Source organism: Conger conger, chromosome 7 (assembly GCF_963514075.1).
Source record: "Conger conger chromosome 7, fConCon1.1, whole genome shotgun sequence".
Taxonomy (NCBI): domain Eukaryota; kingdom Metazoa; phylum Chordata; class Actinopteri; order Anguilliformes; family Congridae; genus Conger; species Conger conger.
This window is the reverse complement of record NC_083766.1, coordinates 56,782,549-56,807,829: the sequence shown is the minus strand read 5'-3', so window position 1 is coordinate 56,807,829 and position 25,281 is coordinate 56,782,549. Positions and strand designations below refer to the sequence as shown.

The 25,281-nt window shown below is 49.4% G+C and overlaps 2 protein-coding genes across 9 annotated transcripts in view; both read left to right on the top strand.

Annotated features, from left to right (window-relative positions):
* LOC133132529 (rho guanine nucleotide exchange factor TIAM1-like) overlaps window positions 1-15,521 on the top strand; it is a 76,308-nt gene extending 60,787 nt beyond the window's left edge. For all 6 annotated transcript variants that reach the window (XM_061247997.1, XM_061247994.1, XM_061247992.1 and 3 more), the window contains 12 exons: window positions 2,241-2,426; window positions 3,129-3,197; window positions 4,080-4,205; window positions 5,101-5,207; window positions 5,911-6,092; window positions 6,376-6,494; window positions 7,929-8,037; window positions 9,764-9,822; window positions 10,440-10,542; window positions 11,906-11,993; window positions 12,632-12,804; window positions 13,450-15,521. In XM_061247997.1, coding sequence (XP_061103981.1) covers window positions 2,241-2,426; window positions 3,129-3,197; window positions 4,080-4,205; window positions 5,101-5,207; window positions 5,911-6,092; window positions 6,376-6,494; window positions 7,929-8,037; window positions 9,764-9,822; window positions 10,440-10,542; window positions 11,906-11,993; window positions 12,632-12,804; window positions 13,450-13,940 — 1,812 coding nt within the window. In that variant the 3' untranslated portion in view covers window positions 13,941-15,521. The remainder of the gene's footprint in view (window positions 1-2,240; window positions 2,427-3,128; window positions 3,198-4,079; window positions 4,206-5,100; window positions 5,208-5,910; window positions 6,093-6,375; window positions 6,495-7,928; window positions 8,038-9,763; window positions 9,823-10,439; window positions 10,543-11,905; window positions 11,994-12,631; window positions 12,805-13,449) is intronic.
* Window positions 15,522-16,721: 1,200 nt separating this feature from the next.
* grik1a (glutamate receptor, ionotropic, kainate 1a) overlaps window positions 16,722-25,281 on the top strand; it is a 59,086-nt gene continuing 50,526 nt past the window's right edge. For all 3 annotated transcript variants that reach the window (XM_061248037.1, XM_061248038.1, XM_061248039.1), the window contains exon 1: window positions 16,722-17,358. In XM_061248037.1, the coding sequence (XP_061104021.1) occupies window positions 17,190-17,358 (169 nt within the window). In that variant the 5' untranslated portion in view covers window positions 16,722-17,189. The remainder of the gene's footprint in view (window positions 17,359-25,281) is intronic.

The window sequence follows — 25,281 nt, the reverse complement described above, 5'->3', positions numbered from 1 at the left end:
TCCTCATCTCATTTCCCTCCTTTTTTCTCTCTCTTTTTGAGAGGAGGACACACGCTTTCTCGCGGAGCTCCTCAGAAAGCCCGTCTTTAATCCGTTTGGCCTAGTTAAGCCCTGTGAAGGCTGCTGGGATACCTCCTCACCCTGTCTCTCTTCTCATTGGCTTCTGCCACTTCTGAAATTAACCAGTGGCCCATCAGCGGTGAGCTGGTAAAAAAAAATGTGTGTGTGTTCGTGTGTACATGCGTGTGTGTGTCCAATATCGAGCGCCGAGGTGGGGGAGGGTATCAGGACGATTCGGAGGGTGCTGTCCTTTGACTGACAGGGGCCCTCAGAATGTTTGAACATGCAGTCGACCTGCTGGAGTGGCTTGGAGTGGTGGGCCCAAAATCTTCAGCAGAAATGCCCTTCTGATTAGTGGGAAGGATGCGCCATTAAATGATTTTCTGAGGTAGGGCTTTTTTCAGTTCCTGCAGAGATGGAGTACTGGGTTTGCTGACGGTCCCGTTCTTTCAAAAGAGCCACCCGCAGGATGTGTTATTCAGTCTTTAGGTCATGCTGAGTGTGTGTGTGTGTGTGTGTGAGAGTGTGAGTGTGTGTGTGAGAAGAAATGCCACAGAGAGTCATAGCGGTGGCTCTTCTGCAGAAGTGTGGAAGTGTGAGAGCTGATAACTGCACTCCTGTCTGCGGCAGGCGGCCTGCATGCGGATGAGGGGTGGCTTTCTGTCCAGTAGCGGCTGGTTTGTGACGTACTGTACCCTCTGCCGGAAGTACTCGAGTCATTCTTCTCACGGGCTAACGGGGGTTATTTTCTTTTAAACGTGTTTATTTATTTATTAGCGGGGCGATCCCCTTGAGATGTCACGTCTCGTTTGAAAAGGCTGTCACATCATCAGTCACTTTAGCGTGTCCTATTTTTTGTTTTGTTTGTTTTGCGTTGGCTGGGGGGGAAACGGTTTCGCTGTGGGTGGCCTGGAGTGGAATAGTGCAGGATGCGCTGCAGTTTCAGCGCTGCCAAAGAGAAGCTAACGGGGGCGGGGTCAGATGTGAACTCTGAGTGTCGGGGGAGGGTGGAGGGGTTAGCAGTTGAAATTGTACCTCCCTCTAGGGTCATTTCCGCGCACTTATCCCTGGCTATGGGTATGCACTTTGTTGTACGTCGCTCTGGATAAGTCTGCCAAATGCCAATAATGTAATGTAATGGGTGGGGGGTTTGGGAGCGAGTCGGAGATGAACTCTGTGAGGGTAGGGGACAGGGTAGGGGGGTTTGTAGGGGACAGGGTAGGGGGGTTTGTAGGGGACAGGGTAGGGGGTTTGTAGGGGACAGGGTAGGGGGGTTTGTAGGGGACAGGGTAGGGGGGTTTGTAGGGGACAGGGTAGGGGGATTTGTAGGGGACGGGGTAGGGGGGTTTGTAGGGGACAGGGTAGGGGGGTTTGTAGGGGACAGGGTAGGGGGGTTTGTAGGGGTCAGGGTGGAGGGGTTGGTTGGGGGTTTGTAGGGGTCAGGGTGGAGGGGTTGGTTGGGGGTTTGTAGGGGTCAGGGTGGAGGGGTTGGTAGGGGGTTGGTTGGGGGTTTGTAGGGGTCAGGGTGGCGGGGTGGAGGGAGTTGGGTGCGGGCGGTAAGGGGGTGCGGGGTGCTGGTGTTGATGCTCCATAGTGTTGGCGGCAGCAGGAGGGATCCTTGCTCTCTGGCAGGAGTGTGGAAAGCAGCAGACTTTATAAGCTCCTGGTAGTCCAGGTGTGTGCCTACTTAACCACTAGGCGTGGTCCTTGGATTGGCCTGCTTCCTTCCCACAAACCGCACCCTCACCACAGTCCTGTTTCAGCAGCCAGAGGGATAAACACACAGAGACAGAGACAGAGACAGAGACAGAGACAGAGACAGAGACAGAGACAGAGACAGAGACAGAGACAGAGACAGAGACAGAGACAGAGGATAAAGAAGAGTGAGATTAAGAAACTGAGTTTAAATACCTGTGAGAAGCATTGGAAAGGGCTGTTTTGTAATTCTCTCTTTCTCTCTCCCTCTCTCCCTCTCCCTCGCTCTCCCTCTCTCTCCCCCCACCTTTCTCTCTCTCTCTCTCTCTCTCTCTCTCTCTCTCTCTCTCTCCCTCTCCCTCCCTCCCTCCCTCTCTCTCCCCCCCTCCCTCCCTCTCTCTCCCCCCTCTCCCTCCACCTCTCTCTCTCTCTCTCTCTCTCTCTCTCTCTCTCTCTCTCTCTCTCTCTCTCCCTCTCTCCCTCAGAGCTCGGAGCAGGTTTTGGGGCTGGGTCGCGGGGTCTCTGAGATGTCCTCCTCGGACAGCGCGACCCCCCCCAGCCCGGACTCCCCCGGCCCCCCCCCGGCCACCACCCCCCGCCAGCTGTCCGACGCCGACCGTCTGCGCAAGGTCATCAGCGAGCTGGTGGAGACGGAGCGCACCTACGTCAAGGTGAGCGCCCCCTGCTGGGCGTCCAGCCCAACCATCCCCTCCCCCGCCACGACCTGCCCCTGTCCCCATCTGCCCCCCCCCCCCCCCACTGCGATCTGCCCCCCCCACTGCGATCTGCCCCCCCCCCGCCACGACCTGCCCCTGTCCCGATCTGCCCCCCCCTTGATCTGCCCCTGTCCCGATCTGCCCTCCTTGTCGAGGTTTGCCCCTGTCCCGATCTGCGCCCCCCACTGCGATCTGCCCCTCTCCTGATCTCACCCCCCACCGTGATCTGCCCCTCTCCTGATCTCACCCCCCACCGTGATCTGCCCCTGTCCTGATCTCACCCCCCCGTCGCGGTCTGCCCCTGTCCCAGTCTGAACACCCCCCCCCCCCCCCCCCACGCACCACGCGATCTCGTCTCACTTCCCAATTCCAGCTGAAGGACACGGGACTCACGTCATTTTCGCGTGCAACCGCAGTGCACTAACACACTAACACACTAACAAACTTACCATAATTAGTCACATGCTTGGTAATCAGCCAATGACATCAATACAATATATTACTTTATCATTTGGATTTCTAGGGGGTAAGGAAGCAAGGTCCCGCAGCATTTGTACCGACCCCCGCACTTGGACTCCCTGCTCCCGTGAGTCTCTCTGAAGTGAATATGGCCAGACGTGCCCGTCTGCTAACGAAGCGTGTTCTCTTGTGTTTCAGGACCTGAACTGCCTCATCGAGAGGTACCTCAAGCCCCTGCAGAAGGAGACCTTCCTGACTCAGGATGAGGTACGACAATTTAGGATTTTTAAAAAGCAAACTGCACACTGGTTACATATTAGTGCACTTTATTTTATCCTAAAGGTCCTGAAAGTTCACTGAAGTTGTGGTGGCCTAGGCATCTTAGGTGCCTTGTTGCCCGTTTGAAACACGCCTCTTTCATTCTATTCTACATTTTTCTTTACTGAATAAAGAGCGTGAGTTATCATTACAGACAAAACCTGGCTTTTGCAGACACTCTCGACTTTTAAATCAAGTCTTTCATAAAAGAATTACGGGGGGCAGGCCAAACAGTTAGCATAACAAACATGACTGTGCTTGAAAATGAGTGAACGTTGTACGAGCTGACTGAGTCACGGTGGAAATGTTTAATACTCAGGAGCACACTGCTCACCTCAGGGCTCTGGGGGTAGATAAGATAAATGGTCTTCAGCTGACAAGAGTTTTTTGGGAGGTTTTTCGGGACAAGTTTTTATCCAGAGCAGACGTCTGAGATTGAGATCAGCTGTTTCGTATCCCCGAGATCAGTCACAGCATATCTGCTGTCCAGAGCTTAAAGAAGAGAAAGATCTGCTAAACCTTTTCACAGTGGCTTGTCATGCAACCAGTTCTTTAAGTTGTCTTCCTGTTCTACTGTGGACTATGCAGTCGCTACCCAGCGGAATTCTTATTTCTTATGACTCATCAGAAAATCTTAGAATTCCATTCGGCGTAGAATGCTCTTCATCTCAGAACTGTCACGTTTGCCAACTGATACTGTAAACTAACACAAAGATTGAGTAGTTGGCTAGCTAGCTGACTCACAAATGTGGTTACCTCCCTCAAAAATAAGGAAACCTCCCCCCACCCCCCACCCCCAAACCCAACCTCATCTGTTTTGTTTTTTTTTAGCTGGATGTGCTCTTCGGGAATTTGGCGGAGATGGTGGAATTCCAGGTGGAGTTTCTGAAGACCCTGGAAGACGGGACGCAGCTGGTTCCGGATCTGGAGATGCTGGAGACGGTGGATCAGTTTAAGGTAGCCTTCTGTCCGAATAAGACCAAACCTTAAACGTGTGGGTCTAAATTTGGACAAATGTTCCTGTCTGTTATGAAGCAAGTGTAATGCATGAGCAGGAAGTGAGATTGCTGTATGCAGTTGATGTTGGTTTAACCCGAGGATCTGAAACTCCAGTCCTGGAGCACTGCAGTGGCAGCAGGTTCAATCAGCACCCACACCTGGGAAGCACGTTGCATGGAGTCTTTAGACCAGCAGTGACTTCAGGGAAGCACACTGAAGTCCACTGCAGGGCCCAGCAGGCCCAGAGGTTGATCTTAAATCACATTACGGGAGGGCAAACGATTTTTTTTGAAAAGCAGTAGTGAAGACATAGCAGTGTAAAGTCCCATAGTGCCATGGTTCCCAAACATAACATAACATAATATAATAAAATGACGAGAACAGGCCCTTTAGCCCAGCAATGCTCACCTTTTCCTACCACTAAGTGTATCTACTGCTAGTTTACCTGAAAGCTAGATAATGCTAGATAATACCTGAAATACCTGAAAGCTAGATAATAGACCAAGCCTGGTCTTGAAAACACCCTGAGTTTCTGCCTCTACTACATGACCGTAGACCAGTGCCGGTCACTACGAACAATGGCTGCCGGTCCCCAGCAATTATTATATTATTATAATTGGTCATAATAAAAATGCGTTGACGTTGTTCACGTAGCAATGCTTGATGTTTCCGGAGACTTTGAGACTCATAATTGCCAGTGCCCAGGCTGAAGATGTTTCCAGAGACTTTGAGACTCATAATTGCCAGTGCCCAGGCTGAAGATGTTTTGGAAGCACAGCCCTAGAGAGGAGATGTCCGTAGGGCTGGTTGAAGGGGTGATGTCCTTACGACGCTGGTCTTCCTCTCTCCGCAGAAAGTGCTGTTCTCGCTGGGCGGCTCATTCCTGTACTACGCCGACCGCTTCAAGATCTACAGCGCCTTCTGCGCCAGCCACACCAAGGTCCCCAAGGTCCTGGTCAAGGTAACGGCCCCCGAAATTCACCACGCACACCCGTCCCAGAACCCACCCTCCCCTCCCTCCCCTCCCCTCCCCTCCGCAGCCACACCAAGGTCCCCAAGGTCCTGGTCAAAGGTAACGGCCCCCGAAATTCACCCCCGCACACCCGTCCCAGAACCCCCCTCCCCTGCCCTCCCTCCTCAGACTGACCGTCTCAAACGGCTGTTTGTTTTTGGGGTTTTATTGTCCCTCTAGTGCTCTGTCTCTCAGGCCCTCCGTGGTTAATGGAGCCTTGGCAGAGTCTCTCCCTCTGTGTGCCCCAGTTCCCAGGGCACTAATTTGTCGATGCGGCGGTGGAATGTCTTTCTTTTGAGCTGCTCTCCACAGGACGGGGGGCGGGGGGCGGGGGTGGGGGAGCTGGCACGACTGGGAGGGTCGGAGAGCGAAGAGGAACAGGTTAGAAAGAATTTGGGGCTTTAGTGTACGCGAACAGCAGTGGTTAGAGTACGTTTGCAGAAAAACCAGCTGTTAAGGTGCACATCTCTGCCTGGTAGCCTATCTTCCAAGAGAGGACGGGACTCTTATTTTTGGAAACTTTTGGATTTTAATCGTCGTAGTGGACTTGGCATGTCTCCTTTTCTGATAAATTGTTAGATTTTGTGATTTTGTACTTTGTTTAGGGCTTTTTTTGCAAATCCGTCTCTCACTGTGGTGTGTGTGTGTTACAGCGAAGACAGACCCTGACTTTAAGGCCTTCCTGGATGTGCGGAACCCGAGGCGGCAGCACTCTTCAGCTCTGGAGTCCTACCTGATCAAGCCCATCCAGAGAGTGCTGAAGTACCCACTCCTACTGAGAGAGCTGCACTCCCTTACCAACCCCGACAGCGAGGAACACTACCACCTCAACGGTGCGTCTGTGTGTGTGTCTGTATCTGTGTGTGTGTGTGTGGGTGGGTGTGTGTGTGTGTGTCTCTGCCTGCATGTGTGTGTGTCTGTGAGTGTGTGTGTGTGTGTGTCTGCCTGTGTGCATGTCTCTGCCTGTATGTGTGTGTGTGCGTGTCTCTGCCTGTATGTGTGTGTGTCTGTGCTTGTACAATTTCTAGATTTGTGACAGTGCAACATGAGAAACATTTCTACTTATATCACTAATTTTAGTGAACTTTTGCATCGCTTTCCCACAATCCACTGCAGTTGCCATGACGGCCATGAACAAGGTGGCGAGCCACATCAACGAGATGCAGAAGATCCACGAGGAGTACGGAGCCGTGTTCGACCAGCTCATCGCCGAGCAGACGGCTGACAAGAAGGAGGTGTGTGTGTGTGTGTGTGTGTAGTGACTGATGTGTGTGTGTGTACTGACTGTCGGTGTGTGTACCCCTCTTCTTGGGAGACTAGAAAGAAGTGCTTGAGCATGCAAAACGCTGTTTCAGCCTAGTGTGTGTATGTGTGTGCTTGTATGTATGTGTGTATGTGTGTACTGACTCTGACATGTGTCTGCATCCTGACTCTGACGTGTGTGTGTGTCTGTCTGTGTGTGTGTGTGCTGACTCTGACGTGTGCGTGTGTGTGTGTGCTGACTCTGACGTGTGTGTGTATGTGTGTACTGACTCTGACATGTGTCTGCATCCTGACTCTGACGTGTGTGTGTGTGTCTGTCTGTATGTGTGTGTGTGTGTGTGTGTGTGTATGCTGACTCTGACGTGTTGTATGTTATGTATGTGTGTGTGTGTGTGTGTGTGTGTGTGTGTGTGTGTGTGTGTGTGTGTCTGTGTGTGTGTGTGTGTGTGTGTGTATGCTGACTCTGATGTGTGTGTGTGTATACTAACTCTGACGTGTGTGTCTGTCTGTCTGTGTGTGTGTGTGTGTGTGCTGACTCTGACGTGTGTATGTGTGTATGTGTGTATGTGTGTGTGTGTGTGTGTGTGAGTGTGTGTGTGTGTGTGTGTGTATGTGTGTGTGTGTGTATGTGTGTGTGTGTGTATGTGTGTGTGTGTGTATGTGTGTGAGTGTGTGTGTGTGTGAGTGTGAGTGTGTGTGTGTGTGTGTGTATGTGTGTGTGTGTGTATGTGTGTGTGTGTGTATGTGTGTGTGTGTGTATGTGTGTGTGTGTGTATGAGGAATGGCTGAGGCAGCCTGCTGCAGAGTGTGTGAAGCGCTGCTCCAGGGCGGGGACGTCCCCACTGGTCGCTCCAGGCTCTGATGGATCCCTCCCGCCCGCGGCGGCTCCCTCTGCCTCTCTGTGAGAGTGAGTGAGAGGCAGAAGGAGAAACAGTGAAAATAATTGCCCCCCCCAGGCTGGTCCGGCCCTCTCCCCAGAGGGGCTCTTCTCACAGAGGGGCCGTAAATGGCTTTTCTCCCTCTTCATTTCACACCGCTCTGCAGCCGGGGCTGGGTTTTAACGGCATTACTGCAGAATGCATCTCTCTGAGGCCAGTCTGGGCTGAGTGGGAATGTGGGCAGTGTGCAGCTACGCTGTTAGAAGGGGATATCTGCCTTCTAAGTGCTGGGTTTTGTGTTTTGTGTGTACGTGCACTTGCGTGTGCGTATTTGAGATGTGTTTGAGATGCATGCATTTGTGTATACTGACTCGGTTCTGTATGTGTGTGTGTGTGTGTATGTGTGTGTGTGTGTGTGTGTCCGTATACTGACTCTGGAGCGTGTGTGTGTGTGTGTACACTGACTCTGGAGCGTGTGTGTGTGTCTACACTGACTTTAACGTCTGTGTGTGTGTGTGTGTGCTCCAGGTCGCAGATCTGTCGATGGGGGACCTGCTCCTCCACACCAGCGTGTCCTGGATCAACCCCCCCTCCTCCCTGGCCAAGGGCAAGAAGGACCCCGAGCTGGCCGCTTTCGGTGCGTCTCGACACCCAAAACACCCCCTTCCCCTTTACACGTCACACACTGGAGCTCTAACCCCTAAACACCCCCCCCCCCCTTTACACGTCACACACTGGAGCCCTAACCCCCAAACACCACCGCCTTTACACGTCACACACTGGAGCTCTAACCCCTAAACACCCCCCCCCCCCCTTTACACGGACACACACTGGAACACTGACCCCTACACACCACCCCCGTTACATGTCACACACTGGAGCCCTAACCCCTAAACCCCCCCCCCTTCCCCTTTACACGTCACACACTGGAGCTCTAACCCCTAAACACCCCCCCCCTTTACACGTCACACACTGGAGCTCTAACCCCTAAACACCCCCCCCTTTACACGTCACACACTGGAGCCCTAACCCCTAAACACGCCCCCCCCCCCTTTACACGGACACACACTGGGACCCTAACCCCTAAACACCCCCCCCTTTACACGGACACATACTGGGACCCTAACCCCTAAACACCCCCCCCCCCCTTTACACGTCACACACTGGAGCCCTAACCCCTAAACACCCCCCCCCTTTACACGGACACACACTGGGACCCTAACCCCTAAACACCCCCCCCCCCCTTTACACGTCACTCACTGGAGCCCTAACCCCTAAACACCCCCCCCCCCCCCCCCCCTTTACACGAACACACACTGGGACCCTAACCCCTAAACACCCCCCCTTTACACGGACACATACTGGGACCCTAACCCCTAAACACCCCCCCCCCCCCCCTTTACACGTCACACACTGGAGCCCTAACCCCTAAACACCCCCCCCCTTTACACGGACACACACTGGGACCCTAACCCCTAAACACCCCCCCCCCCCCCTTTACACGTCACTCACTGGAGCCCTAACCCCTAAACACCCCCCCCCCCCCCCCCCCCCCCCTTTACACGAACACACACTGGAACCCTAACCCCTAAACACCACCGCCTTGACACAGGCACACACTGGCACCCTAACCCCTAAACACCACCGCCTTTACACAGGCACACACTGGGACCCTAACCCTTAGATAGCACTCACCTTTCCACTTTCATTTACTCATTTACGGCAGGGCTGTACAACCCTGTTCCTGAAGATCTACCACCCTGTAGGTTTTCACTCCAACCCTAACTACTCATTCAGCAGCTAGGGATCTTGTTGATCAGGTGTTCCCAAATTCAGGTGGAAATGAAAAGCTACAGGATGGTAGATCTCCTGGAACTGGGTTGGGAACCACTCGTTTATGGCCTTCACATTATGCCTGGGCAAAAGGCCACCAACAGCAGCACAATGATGCCCAAGTCTAACAGTCAGCCCAAGTCTATCGGTGGCAGTTCAGTTCAGTTCAGTTTTATTTGTATAGTGCTTTTTACAGAGACGCTGTCACAAAGATGCTGTACTGTGATGGCTTTTGAGGAAAAACATGCAATTTTGGCAGCCATTTTGTAGACCTCCTGCAGCCCCCCCAGGCTCACAGGGTACTTTAATAATGATTTACTGGGGTGCGTTTCACAGAAAAGTGCATGGTCGAGGTTGTTTTCCAGGTCACTTGCCATGCGCGTTAGTAATTTCTTAAGATAATGCTTCTACCAGTCCTGACCTTAAAAGCATGGAAGGACGTTGAGAGTAGTCTTAAGGGAGTTTGTAGTGCAGTGGTTTAAATGTGGGTCTCTCTAAACAATGTGTTGTTGTGTTCTTTCCCCTTTTAGTCTTCAAAACCGCTGTGGTGTTTGTGTACAAAGACTGCTCCAAGCACAGGAAGAAAATAGTGAGTGCTGTTCCTTTTCTTTCCATCTTTGACCATTAATGCAGGTTGACAGGCAACCTTACTAACCAGGAAGGTCTACTGCTTTATAATTTCCAGTAAGTAGTGAGTAAACAATGGCTTCAACCATATCAATCTGGAATGTCCTTATTTCCACAGTAAACCTTTTAAAGTGTGGATTCATACAAGGATTGTTCTTGTCAAATATCAAAAGCAGTTAAACCCGTAATTGGTCATTGTGTACCATGAATTCTAATATCTGCTCTGTGAGCGTGTAGTCTATCGTATAGGCTCACTCAAATCCAGTAGCCACTCTGTGAGCGTGTAATCTGGCCTGGCCAGTCCCAAATGCCTGTTCGGGCAGCATTAACTCTGGCCTGGCTCAATCTAAGCAGCGGTGTCTGCTCTGTCAGCGTTTACTCTAGCCTGCCTCAGTGAACCCCAGCGGTTGCTCTGTCATCGCGTATTCTGGCCTGATTGACTCTAAACCCCATTGGCTGCTCTGTCATCGCGTATTCTGGCCTGATTGACTCTAAACCCCAGTGGTTGCTCTGTGATCGCGTATTCTGGCCTGATTGACTCTAAACCTGATCTGATTGGCTGCTGTGTCTCCACCACAGGGCGGGTCACACCGGGCCTCTGTCGCCGAGGAGAAAGACCCCTTCCGCTTCCGTCACATGATCCCCACCGACGCCCTGCAAGTCCGAGCCCTCGGAAGTACGGGTAACCCCCAAAAACGCTTCTGCCTCTCTCTCTCTCTCCAAGTCCAGGGGTCAGAAAGTAAAAGTCCTGCCATGTGTTCCTTCCACCCATGAACTCAGCCAGCTGATTTCACCAATTAGTTCTACCTCCTGGCTGAAGAATCCAGTCCAGGTGATTGGAACAAAATACTGGGGAGGACTTTTACTTTCTGAACCTGGATCTTTCCCCTCTGTTTCCTTCCTTTTTACGCATTCTGGCTCATATGTTCATTTCAATGGAAAGTACATCCCATATATTGATGGCAACGATCTGCTAGCTTTTGAGCAGGCTAATTCTGCAGCTCTTGGGTGGTGTGTCAGTCAGTGTCAGACCAGTGTTGGAGTGGACATGGTGATCCTTCCTTCATTCCTCTCTGGGACACTGAGTGCGTAGACACTTGGCTCAGGCCTCCGTAGATGGGACATTCCCATAAGGTCAGAGTGGGAATCCATCTTGGCTCATCAGATGAGTTTTTGGCCTTTTTTGGTGCGTGAACCCCCCCAAAGGGGTCATGACCTTGTCCCAGACCAGCTGGTTCACAATCCAGCACTTCCTTTTATGGCCTGAGGGATCATGGGATACGGATTCCCCTGCACATCTGCTCAGGGAAAGTTCTTCATGATCTCCGTTTGATGGCTGCTTTCAGAAGGCCGGATGTGAACTCCTCCATTCGGGGTCTCACAGCGTTTTAAACGGGGCCACTCGGGTTCAACAGATGGAGGAGGGATTTCTGTTGTTTTCATGTCACTGCTGATAAATAGATAATGTGTAAAGCCTGATTTATACTTCATCGCGCAACCTTTTCGACCGGTGCCCATTTTGCTTTTATACTTTAGCAAAGGCTTGCAGGGAGAGTTTTGTTGTCTCCATAGCAACGAGACGCAAAACCGTTGATGTTTATTTGTGACATCGTAGTAGCCTATCTGTGACAGTGTTTTAGTGTTCCATCAGAACATGTTCCACAACATAAGATAATTCCAGAGGTGTGTGACAGTTTTTTTTATCATTCATTTTTTTCAGTTGAAATGCGCAACACAACACTTGTCGCAAAGGTCGTCCACCAACATATAAATCAGGCGTAACCCCAAATGTGCAGATACTGTGAAACCCAAAATGAACAGATATTGATTTTGTGCTGTGAAGGCATGCGATCTTTCAATGAACACTAGGAGGCGCCAGTCACTCGACACCAACTCTTTGGCACTGTTCGTTTTACAGCGGGCTCCAGGTGGTGTCAGCAGTTACTGTCATTGTAAAGCCCCCTTAGAAACCGCCGCTCTTTTGATCCTGCAGTGGCTAAAGGCGGGGCTTGTTTTAACGCGTTCTGCCTCGTGTTCCCCTCCAGATGCGGACGGCACGGCCATGTGTGAGCTCGTCCACGTCCGGTCCGAGTCGGAGGGCCGTCCCGAGAGGACCTTCCACCTGTGCTGCTGGTGAGCCTGGTCCCGCTGTTCGCCCTGTCCTGCCTCTTCACCGAGAGGCAGACTGCACACGCTACAGCCGGCACGAGGTGCCCGAGGGCCGGCTGTACGATCCCTGTGCGAGTAGACGGAGCCTTTCTAGGGTTTGAGGTTTGCGAGTGGCAAACGACGTACAGCTCCGTTATTTGAATTTATTACGCCTATTAGAAATAGTCAAACATGTTACCTTGAACACAGACGACAATACATGACACAAAAGACTCATTTCCAAAGTGGTCCTCGACGGAAGACCAGTAACGCACCACAGACTAACTGTGCAGCACATTAGAAATGCACAGTAAAAGGCAGGAAAGCAGTGTGGCTAGCACTCAATGCAACATTAAGCTGACCCTTTCAGCAGCCCTACAGTGCAGAATAGACCGCAAGCAATTTCAGAAACAAACTAATCGCAAAGCAGGATGCAAGCAGGCATACAGGTCGACATGCAGTACACACAGGGTAGACCATAACAAGGTAATAAAATGATTAAAAAGGAAGTATACCTGATTGGTGAGGTGTTAGAGCTGGGATAATGGCTGTTCTAAAGCTGAAGAGAGTTGGGGTTATGGTTCGGGCTCAGGACTCAGGCCGTGTCCTCCGCTCTGTCCCAGCTCTCCGGAGAGTAAGAAGGACTTCCTGAAGTCAGTGCACTCCATCCTGAGGGACAAACAGCGGAGGCAGCTGCTGAAGACGGAGAGTCTGCCCCAAAACCAGCAATACGTCCCCTTCGGCGGGAAGAGGCTCTGCGCCCTGAAGGGAGCTCGGCCCAGCATGAGCAGAACAGGTAACTCACTCACCGATTCACTCACTTACCACACCGACTCCCTCACCGATTCACTCACTTACCACACCGATTCACTAACTCACTCACCGATTCACTCACTTACCACACCAATTCACTAACTCACTCACCGATTCACTCACTTACCGATTCACTAACTCACTCACTTACCGCACCGATTCATTCATTCACTCACTCACTCACTGATTCACTTACTCAATGGGTCATTCACTTACTTACCCTGTGATTCCCAAACTCGGTCCTGGGGCCCCCCTGCGTATGCTTGGTTTCGTTCCAACCACAATAACAATTCCAGAATTTTAACAAGCTGTTCATTCTTCTTAATGAGGTGCTTTTCATGTCTTGAGGGATTATTTACATCACAAGTAGCAAAGCATTCCATGAAGTACAACAGCCATGCTCATTATGCTCTATTGCAAACAACTGCATAAAAAGACGTACCGCAATTATTCAACCGATCGTACACCGGCATACACTCACTAACTCACCCACAGGTTCACTCCCACTGACTCGCTGACCCGTTCACTCGCTCAGATTCGCGTGCACACCCGGCGATTCGCTGACTCTGTGATTCGCTGACTCTGTGATTCCCTCACGCGCTCACCGCCTGTTCTCCCCCCCCCGCAGCCTCGGCCCCGCACCGGTCCCTGGGCCGGCGGTCCCTGCTGCGGACGCGCTTCACCGTGGACACGGACATCGTGTTCGACGGCAGCCCGCCTCGGACCCCGCCCCCCCGGCCCGCCCCGGCCCCGGCCCCGGCCCCGCCCGCGCCCCAGCGCCACTCGGCCCCCGCGCTGTGCGCCGACACCGACCGCTGGGTGGAGGAGCAGTTCGACCTGCGGCGCTACGACGACCCGGCGGACCTGAAGGAGACGGACATCCTCAGCGACGACGACGAGTACTGCGAGTCCCTGAGGAGCCTGTCGGCCGAGCCCGGCCTGGAGGCCCCCGTGGGGGCCCTGAGCCTGGAGGGGCCCGCCCCGGGGCCCCGCGCCCTCAAGCTGGCCCAGCTGAGGAAGCAGAGTCCGGTGGAGGGGGACGCGGGGGCGGACGGGGAGGTGGTCTGGGTGCGGCGGGACGATTTCGCGGTCGCCCGCGACGGCGGCGACACCTTCTGAACACGGACTCCGCGCGCCTCGTTAACGGACCTCCTAACGAGCCGCACGGGGGGGGGGGGGGAGAGACTCGCGTCACGAGACATCCCCGACCCTCGCCCTCGAATCTCCCACGATGCTTTGGCAATCACGTTCCTCCCTCGAAGCGAAACGACTTTGGAGGAGACTGCGCTCCGCTCGACTCGAAGCTCGAGCACCGTAAACCATTACATCCTCTCCATTCACCTCGGAGCAATACAGTACCCCCCTCCAATCAATCTCCCCACCCCCTACCAGCATCACCTCACCTGCTCACTCACCAATGTCGGCCTCTGCAACAGGGACCTCCTTGTACAATCACGACATCCAATCACGCGTTCGGCTGGGCAACATTTGCACACAAACTTCGGCAGCTATCTTTTCTGGACTGCAATTTGTTCTCTCCCGCACCACTACTCCACCCCCTCCCCTAAATTTTATATTTTTGCATTTTGGAATGTGGGTTTTCTTCCATTTTTCGGTTGGTGGAGACGATTCTCTGTATCACGCTCAAGGGCTGCGTTATTTATTCTGTCCTGTAGGGGGACGCTCTGTGAAAAGACTGCTGTATAAGTTAATCTTGTAAGGTTTACCTGCGCTTGTACATACCGTCTTAAAATCGCGCACAGACCTACTTTTCGAGCACATCGCTCTTTCTTATTTTAGAGTCCATTAATAGCCATAGATCCCTCCACACACACACACACACACACACACGCACACACACACCTCCATTTTTATGCTTTGCCAAGTGGGTGGAAGGACTATAGGCGGTTATCGTGCTTTTTCAGTTCCGTTTACATAACATTCCACCGACTTCTGTTTACATAACGTTCAGCTTTCCAGTATTAACCAACACCTGTCTTCACGTTGAGAGAAGGGATTTAGAAAAAAAACAGTCCTGTGTTACTTGAACTTTCAGAGTTAGCCAAGTCATTGAAAACTTCTCCAATTGCAAATATACAAACACTGAAATAGCGTTACTGTCACTTTTTCTTTCTCATGAATTCTTCAATTAGTTGTTTAATACCGTATTCAGATGCGTTTGGCCTGTTCCAGATGTGGTACTACTGTTTTTAAGGTCTCTGTTCGACACTCTTTATGGGAAAAGGCGGACTGTGCAAACAGATGGATTGACGCACATTTTCCGTGTATTGAAATGGCACTTAAGATCGTACAGTTACACAAATCTCGAATGGAATTGGTGCTGCATGTTTTTTTTTTTTTTATTGTAAGATGTGACGCATCCACGACAAACAACAATTCAGAATAAAATTATTTTTTTGTTCATTTTTTTTCTAAAAAATAACAAAATACCACATTTATTAAGGAAATATTAAGCTTTGCAACCGCAGACGAATATATTTTTGAATGAAGAGAAATCCCTCCGATTGTGACATGCGATCAAACCGGCGTTACGCATCCCTTTCGAAGGACTGTCTGTGTTGGCGAGAGAAATCCTTTATAGAACTACGCGTTGTGCTACCAAGATCTACTTTTTAAACCTGTGTAGGTACATAGAACTGTGTATTAATATTATATAAAATAAATGGTTTTCTTAACGTGTCTGGACTTCTGTGATTTCATGTTCAACGTGTGCTACCTCCAGTTACTGTACTTTTTAAATCTCTTTCCAGTGACGGCAGCAGATTAGAGTCTAACCATTGTCAACAGTGACTGCACTCAGTGTTCAGTACGCACTATATGAATGTATATAAATTCATGTACAGGTAAATAGTAGTTCACTTTCAACGTTAAAGCGTGTCTTTTCTTGAGAGCTGGAGGTTAGATATGGTGTGTTCTGATTTGATATTTTCTTCCAGATTGCCTGCCCACTGCTGATGCGGAATACGTGCTGCTTTCACGGTTACAAATAAATAAATAAAAAACACGAAAACGTAACTGATTAAAATAAGCGTTATATATTAGTACTTGTTTTGAATAGTAATGTGTGTGTAGAAACAGTGTTCAATGCATTGCACTAACCACCTATATCCAGCAGATGGAGCAAAAGGCTTACCTTTCAAAACGTGTGACCAAGTTGCTGGTTCAAGCGCACTTTCGCCTGTTTTATTTTAAAGGTCAGCAATTAAACTGGCGTGGGTTACAGACTACACTTGGAGGAAATAGAATTGTTTTCGTATCAACGCCATGAGTTTTATTCCACTGGATGGCAATGAAGAACACATTGCGAGTTGTGGATGTGACTTGCACTTAGCAGGTAACCTCGTTCTTTGAAATACTTCAGGTCCTTTCTAATGAATCATCTTAAAGCCATATCACTCCAAATAGTGTTGTAGATTCTAATATATCTACTAATTTGCCTTAGTAGAAAAGTATTACTTGCCAAATGCGTTCAATTACCGTTTCGTTGGCTATTACAGAGCCATAACCCAAACGAAGTTTCAAATTAATTACCAAGTTTACTACGATGAACCTAATTTAATTTAAATGGCAATCAACCGTTCTCCCACGGGAAATCCGTGTTTCCTATAAACAAACAAATAAGCATTAAAGCGTTTATAAATTTGATTGGATCCCTGTTCTAGTTAATAGTAATATTTTACATTTAATAAAATGACAATTAAGTCCTGTGGTGTTTCCTTCCAGATCGTATCAACATTCGTTCAGAACGGTATCTTTCCAAAATAACTACCTTGAATAGCTTATGGATTCAACTGTCAGATTACACAACGCTTCCGTTCCGAATGTAGGCTAAACTGCATGAACTGATTTTCATTTTTCCCCCCCGTTACCAATCCGTGTTTGGTCGTGTAGTTATGGGATAGGGATAATCTTGTGGGAGCTTCACTCGGCTGTTATTGAGATTAGATTTGCATTTTCATCAGGGCACGAGCAAAGATTTAATCATTTCTCGGTGTTCCAGCTCAGAGAAGAAGCGAGGGCGAATTCTGCCAGATCTGAAGTTAATCCTCACCTCGCATCGTGAGCGCGTGGAGTGGCAGCTAGTGAGACGGTGCCCACCGTTGAGAACGCGCACGGAGCAGCGGGACGTTCTTGGTCTTTCTCTACAGTCCTCTTTCAGTTCTTACTATGTGCCGAGACCAATAAGGAAAAGGATGCATTCAGTGGGAAGACGTTTTGAATAGGAAAGCGGTGCCCGATTAAGAGTGATGGGTTAGGACGGGCAAACGGAGCTCGGTTTGAGCTACACTTGCAGGAGAACATTTTTTTTAGCCCTCTCCAAAAAGCAGAGATAGTGATGGAAGTTGGATGCCGATTTATTTCTCGTTGGGATACAAGGACTGGCACGAATTAAAGAAAATGGAGATCAACATTAAGTTTGACTCCAGGACGACGGAGGCGAGGAAGGGGCTGCGGTTGTTCCTGCTCTACTTCATGGCGGGGTTGTGTATGAGTGCGCAGCAAGTCTTGAGAATCGGTAAATTAGTCATGGTTTTCAGATTTGTAACGTTATTCCATTGCTTATTGACATGTGAGGCAACTCATTTCAGAGACGCGAGCATGGCATGGAATCTGTCACTTCGCCGCATATAAACCTAGGCTACATTGCGTATGTTTTATTGTTGTATTAGTTCAATATCTCAAGTATAGGCTATGCCTGTTAGTTTAATATTCTACTTCATTATTGAAATTGTAATTGAGTTTTGTTTTCTTCCTTTCTTTTTATTGTTTTTGTTGGCATCTTTAATTGATTAATTGATTCCGAGGAACTTTTGCGTAACAGTCGTATTTTGCGTCCAAACATTTAAAATACGGTAGCCTACAACGGACTGTAGCCGATATCTCTTGAGGTTGCTGTTGCGAGGCTGTGTTTTTATTATGAGACAAACGTAAACACTATGGTACTTTGAGGTCGATATTAATCGCGTTCTCATTTGAATTGATGGTTGATTGATTAATCGCATCCAAGGTGTGACCATTTTTCCGAACAACCGTCCGACTCGCTTCATAAGCCGAAGGGGGGGCGGATGTATTGTTGCTCTGTAGGCTACCAGCGGGGATAATTAAATCTGGCAATCGAATCAAAATCCAGCACTGGTTTTCTTTTCTTTCTGTTCATTAACTGAACAATTAAGGCTGCTGATCGGCCAGATTTCACACCTGACTCCCAGGAAAAGGGAAGGTGGAAAACCAGCTGTTCTTGGCCCTTGAGGACCGGAAATTGATAATCGCTGCTCTGAGCCCACTACTGGGCACAGAACGGCTGTATGTACCTCAGTGCCTGTTCCAGTTTCTGAGGGTTCCAGGTTTTACCTCTTAAATGTCAAGGCATTGCATGTTATTTAGCCAACGTTTTTATCCAAAGCGAGTACAGTTGATTAGACCGAGCAGGGGAAGATCTCCCCTGGAGCAATGAGGAGTCAAGGGCCCTTAACTACTGTGGCTATACCGGGGATTGAACCACCAACCTTGTGGGTCCCGGTCATGTACCTTAACCTCTACGCGATCTGTATGTGCTGGTTTTTTGAAAACATGGGTTGGACACAATGCAGGTTTTACTCATGTTACTGATTGGTGTTTTTTCAATTGATTCATTTCCCCTTGAAACAATTTTGCATCAATGACCAGTTCTTTGCATGTTCAGCATTTAGAAGTTGACTGATTTCAGTTTTGGATCTATTAGGTAGTACAAAATGTAACAACCATAAAATGGAACCATTTAGCATAGCACATTACAGAAAATTGAGTTCCCGGGGAACTGATCTGACTGATTAAGAGACCATAAATGTATATGGAATATTAATTCTATATGTATTTCTGACATAATGGGATATTAATCCATCCCTCATTAGGCATTAAAATTTCAAATTAAAAACAATTAACAGCTCTTTATACTTCAGGAGTTGCAATTGATGTTGGGCAATCAGCATTCTTGGAGGTTCTCTCGTACCAGGGATGGGAACCCCTTATCTTGCGAAAATGAGATCCAAAGTTAAGAAAGTTAAAGGTTCATTTAACCCTGGTGTGTCAAACCCCTGCCCTGGAGGACCTCAATGTCTCCTGGGATATGTAGTTTATTTTCAATCAGCAGCCTTGTGAAGAAGGTGTATCAGCTGAAAGCCAGCAGGCCTGGATGTCCATGTGCCAGAGTGTTAAATCCAGGGTGCTAGAATCCAGTGTTGGAGTGCTGCAGTGTCTGCTGGTTTTCAGTATGTTTCAGTGCAGGGACAGGTTCAATCAGAAAACTTTTTGCAATGGAGAATGTGCAGAATGGCCTTCTCAGACACCATATTTGCAAATCGTACCTAGGTCAGTTTGCCCATGGTTTGCAACTGGATGTTCACATCCAACCATTTCTGTTTAAATAAATGTTTTGCTACATTTTGCCAGGGCGGAACGTAGCCCTGGTGATTAATTTAAGCTGGTGACTGGCTTGAGTCCACACACCCCTTTTGCTGTTCATTGAAAGGAAACCCCCAGGATTGGAGTTGATCTGACACACATGGGTAAACAATTTTGGCATCCTTTTTGACTGACTGTTGTGGAGAACCTACCTCGGTCCTCGAGGGCTGAGAACTGCTGGTTTTCCACCCTCCCTTTACCTGGGAGTCAGGGGTGAAGACTGCCGGGCCAATTAGCTGCACTAATTACCCAGGAGATAATTTAGATAACGGCCTGTAGCGTAGTGGTTAAGGTACATGACTGGGACACGCAAGGTCGGTGGTTCTAATCCCGGTGTAGCCACAACAAGATCCGCACAGCCGTTGGGCCCTTGAGCAAGGCCCTTAACCCTGCATTGCTCCAGGGGAGGATTGTCTCCTGCTTAGTCTAATCAACTGTACGCCGCTCAGGATAAAAGTGTCTGCCAAATGCCAATAATGTAATGTAATGAAGATAAGAAAACCAGGGCTGGATTTTAATTTCAGGGCCGGAGTTGATGACCCTTGTAGTGAGGGATCTGTAACCCCAGAGAACCAGAGGGTCCACTGGTTGCCATGGTTCCCCAGCAGTTGATTGGTTAAATGAGAACAGTAGATTACCCAATCTTCTCATCTCACCTGGGTATCACTTTCTGATTCTCAGGTGAAAGTAAAGGCCATGACACCCTGTGGCCCTATGAGACCAGGGCTACAGACCCCACCTAATGTAACTGAAATCATATAACATGGCTGTGCGGCCCTTAGTTATATGGCACTGAGCTGTATCTATACTGTGTATAACCTTCTGCTAGGTGGTGTCTGAAGTTACATGACCTGTCTCTAGCAGTAGTTTGTTAAATATGTTTTTTCACACTATTGCTTGTAATTTTTACTTTTAAAGAAGCTGTGACAGATGGTGTATTCACATTTAAAAAAATATATTATTGAAAAGGCTCATTAAATATAAAAATATGTTTGATGCCTGTCTGCTGGTCTTAGTGTTGGAACAGACGTCTCTAAATGATCAGGACAGCAGAACCATTGAACACCTGCTGACGCAGCCTGAAAACCCATCTCTTCAGACATCCTTCAGTTCCTTTCTTGTCCCGACCACCAATACCTACCTCACACCTTTTGTAGGCTCCTAATTCAGAGAATGGGTTTTCTATGGTTTAAGGTTTTACAGTATGTTTCTTGTCTAAGGGCTTGCTGTAAGAGAAGAGTGTATGGAAAATATTTACAAGTTGTACAGCTTTTTGAAACATCTAGCAGCTGATTGACCAGTTCAGACCAGCTCCCAGTTTGACATGATTTGACCAGCTCAAGCTATGTTTTGAAACAGCTCGTAGCTGGTTGACCACCTCATACCCAGCTAGGCCAGTTTATAACCAGCTCAATTTTCAGGCCGGTCAAGCTGACACAGCTGTATTTTTTGGGTTTCTCGGTTAGTATACTTTACTTGCAATAGTGCTTGAGTGATGGTAAATTATTTTTGTGAATGCACAGAATGTTATCTTTATTTATACTGGGCCGGTTGACTGAGCATGCATGCTCTGAATTCCCTGTTAATACCCCCCCCCCCCCCCATGTAGCCTAATCAGCATGCCTTAGTGTTTATCCTAAATTGTCACTGTGAGTATATGCATCTCCCGAATGACTGTAATGCAATATAACGCAGTGTAATGCGTAGATAAGTGGATAATGTTGCCCTGCCGGGGTCAGGCGATAAGAAAACTCGAAACTTCAAAGCGAAAGCAGAAATATCGCCTGAACTTTCCCACATCAAAAGAGCGGGTTCCGCTTCAAAGCTGGATTGTGAGCCGAGTGCGGGTGTGCTTTACCCCGCGGAGAGAGAGAGTATCTGTGAGAGAAGTCAAAACACACACACACACACACCGAACTGGGTGTGTGTGTGTGAGAGAGAGAGCGAGAGCGTATCTGTGAGAAAAGTCAAAACAGCGACCAAACTGGGTGTGTGTGTGTGTGTGTGTGTGAGAGAGAGAGAGAGAGAGAGTGTGAGTGAGTGAGTGAGTGAGTGAGTGAGTGAGTGAGTGAGTGAGTGAGTGAGTGAGTGAGTGAGTGAGTGAGTGAGTGAGTGAGTGAGTGAGTGAGTGAGTGAGTGAGTGAGTGAGTGAGTGAGTGAGTGAGTGAGTGAGTGAGTGAGTGAGTGAGTGAGTGAGTGAGTGAGTGAGTGAGTGAGTGAGTGAGTGAGTGAGTGAGTGAGTGAGTGGAGTGGAGTGGAGTGGAGTGGAGTGGAGTGGAGTGGAGTGGAGTGGAGTGGAGTGGAGTGGAGAGTCCCACCCACTCTGTGGTCTAATGAAGCCGGGACGGGAGGGTGAGGTGGTGGTAACACGTGGAGCCGTTTCCCACGGGCGCATCCTCGTATGCCGCTAACGCCGATAAACTTTCCCCCGAAACGCCTCGCACTCCGCCAGGCCTCCTAATCTTAGCCCTGCTCCGAGAACTCAGCCCTGTTCATATCTCAGTGCTCCTTTCAATGAGCCTACGTTCCTGTTCCCTCTCTTCTTGGCCAGTTTGAGTGGGCATCGCTGACTGTAGCACAATTGTTGTCTGTTTCAGCCATCCTGGGAAATATTAAATGGTAAATAGTCTCCCTCTAGCAGGTTTTATTACAGCGTGCACTAATCTCCTTTTTGCACAAGGTCTTTGTTCTAATGGCCAACCCCACGACTGTGTTTAAGCAGAAATGAAAATCTTACAGAATGCCTTTTTTAACGTTTGATTTATATTCATGGCTTAGGGTGTAATATACCGCACATCATTTCTCATTCGTATTAAGCAGTCTGGCGGTCCTTAACTTGACATCGTTCTCATTGTAATTCTGCTGTAACCTTGTTTTGTGTGTCCTCTAGCAGGGGAACATTGAGCGAGAGTTATGTGGATTTTTATAATTACAGTTTACTTTTGACCGGTAAAAACACTGCTGATTGCTGTGAAACAGTGAGAACAAGGCTTCTTACTTTTTGTGGGCTGCATGTTTAGCAGCAGCCTTTAAAGCAGGGATTCCCAGCCCTGGTCCTGGAGCACCGCAGTGTGAGGTTGACCCTGCTACTCTGTAGGACCAGAGGTGGCCCTGCTGAAAAATGCACAGACTAGGCCACCAGCTCAGAAGCTACCAGCACTAGCTGGTTGACCAGTTCAGTCCAGCTCCCAGCTTTACATGGTTTGACCACCTCAAACTGCTTTTTTAAACAACTGTTAGCTCAGACAGGCTACCAGCACTAGCTGGTTCACCAGTTCAGTCCAGCTCCCAGCTTTACATGGTTTGACCAGCTCAAACTTCTTTTTTAAACAGCTGTTAGCTCAGACAGGCTACCAGTACTAACTGGTTGACCAGCTCATATCCAGCTACACCAGCCTATGACCAGCTTGGTCATGCTCGTTGACCAGTTCATACCCAGCTAGACCCAGTTTATGACCATCTTGACCAGCTCAATTTGTATGATGGTCATAGTTTGGGGGCATTTTACAGCAGGGGGAACCCTAGTCTAGTCTAGACTGCTCTCCATTTCTGTTTGGAAACTCTACCTGAACATCCTTTTTAAAGAAAACGTGTTTCCTGTTTTCTCCCTCTCATTCTACCCTGTGAAGGATGCCATTGAATTTGCCCATCTTGTGTGAAAGTTGTTTGTGCTGAATTGCGGGTGATTTTGTGGAAAATGGGGTTCAGTGTTTGGTTTTTTTTTTTAGATTCCCCGGAGGAGCCAGAGGCAGATTGAGTGTTTATGGATGAATACTCTAAGTAATGGCCTCCGCGATCTGACAAATGGGGCGGACGTGTTTGTCTGAGTATCTGGCCGTCCAGCGCCGGTCCCACCCGGCTGTCCGTGCCTGGTGACCCAGGACAGGGCCGGAGCGAAGGCTAAATTTCCTCTTTAAGGCAGAAGACACACTTTTTAGACTGCTGGCCACGGCGGTTGGCGCAGACAAAAATGTGTCTGCCAATTTCACTGTTTTACCAGCCATCTAGATATTTGAACAGGGTGTCCAAGTGATCGGTGTTCGCCTGCCAAAATGACCGGTGGAGTACACACTTATCAGCCACAAATAAAACTTTATCCGGTATTTGGCTGGTGTCTGGTGACAATTTCATTCCCTGCCTGACTTTTGCAATCACTTTTTTAATCTTGCAATTAATAATGAATGCATTTTAAGTGTTCATTAAAGCCCTATGATAGGGATGTATATACTACCCCTTTTTTTCAAATAATTAAATACATTTTTCTAGAAAGTTCTAGACGTGAACACTGGAGGTCTGATGCAGGGTGGTTCATTCTGTATGGAGACTCGCTCCATGTGTGTCTCTGGGGGGTGGGGTGGGGTTGGGTTTTGGTCGAGGTTGCTTTTGTGACGCTTCGCGGCCAGCGCGCCGTTTAATGCTTTTGGGCGGCGGTCCATTTCACGTAAGAGCCAGCGGCGGTGTTTACAAGCCCGGAGAGAAACGGCGGAACCACAGCGCGGTCCGCAGGGTAAGCTCTCCCGCCTCGGCCGCGGACGGAGAGTCCACAAACACGCCCGCGTTTATGTTTATGTTCCCGACACATTGCAGAAGGCCGCGTCTTAAAGCATTCTAAAAAAAGCTCCATACTGAGAAATATAGATTCATATTCTTCGTATTCATGTGGGAGTCGTTGCCCTTCGAACTTCTGTTTATTGCCAAACACTTTATCACCTGAAAAAAAATGTTCCGAGAGTGTTATAGGCACAGTCTGCCTAAACATTAGATAATAAAAAAAGTCCTCGGTATGGAGAAATATGGATTTTGCTAGTCTGCGGACATTCATTTGGGAGTTTTTGTCGAGCAATACCAATTACAGTTTATTAGGCGAGAAACAGCCAGTGCTGCGGATTTGCGGGGCGATGATACAGGGGTAATTTTACATGAAGGCAGTGTGCTGTGTCTCAGGATTAATCCCGCAGCGCTTTATACGGGACGGTGAAAAGTGTCCAGCTCCTCCGGGGGGGGGGGGCTGGTTTATACGGCCATCCAAACCATTCAGTCCAGAAAAAAGAAGAAAAACAGAACGAAGCGCTCTGAATCGCCCCGAGGAGATTTAAACTGAGGTACTCAACACTGCCACATTGACCACTTTGGGTCATAGGAATCAGTGGGTGTGGAGCATAACTGGGTTTGTAAACCAACCTAAAGGTTGTTGGTTCAATTCCCAAGTAGGACACTGCCATTGTACCCGTTGCTAAGGCACTTAAGCTGCTCTCCCTCCCCCAGCGCTGCTCCTCCCCCCCAGCACTGCTCCTCCCCCAGGCTGCTGCTCCTCCCCCCCAGCACTGCTCCTCCTCCCCCAGGCTGCTCCTCCTCCCTCAGGCTGCTCCTCCTCCCCAGCGCTGCTGCTCCTCCCCCAGCACTGCTCCTCCTCCCTCAGGCTGCTCCTCCCCCCCAGCACTGCTCCTCCTCCCTCAGGCTGCTCCTCCCCCCCAGCACTGCCCCTCCTCCCCCAGGCTGCTGCTCCTCCCCCCCAGCACTGCTGCTCCTCCCCCAGGCTGCTCCTCCTCCCCCAGCACTGCTCCTCCTCCCTCAGGCTGCTCCTCCCCCCCAGCACTGCTCCTCCTCCCCCAGAGCGGGGGCTGCTCCTCGGCCCTGTAATGAGCTCGTTAGCGCGCTCGTTAGGCTCCCCGCTCCGTGGAGCTGTCATCGTAGTCCGGGGGTAATCCCCCCCTGATTCCAGCGGTTAATTACTCTGGCATTACTCCGGATCATCTGCCAGTTAATGGCTTATCGATCCCCGGCATCACCCCCCTCTCTCTGCCTGAGAGGGAGAGGGATAGAGAGAGAGAGACAGACAGAAGGAGAGAGAGAGAGAGAGAGAGAGAGAGAGAGAGAGAGAGATGGTGGGCAAGAGAGAGGGATAGAGAGAGGGGGAGAGAGAGAGAGAGAAAATTACAAGCATATGCTTCCCACCATCCTGGCTAATGTCCCTTCCATGTGTGATTGGCTGCTTCAA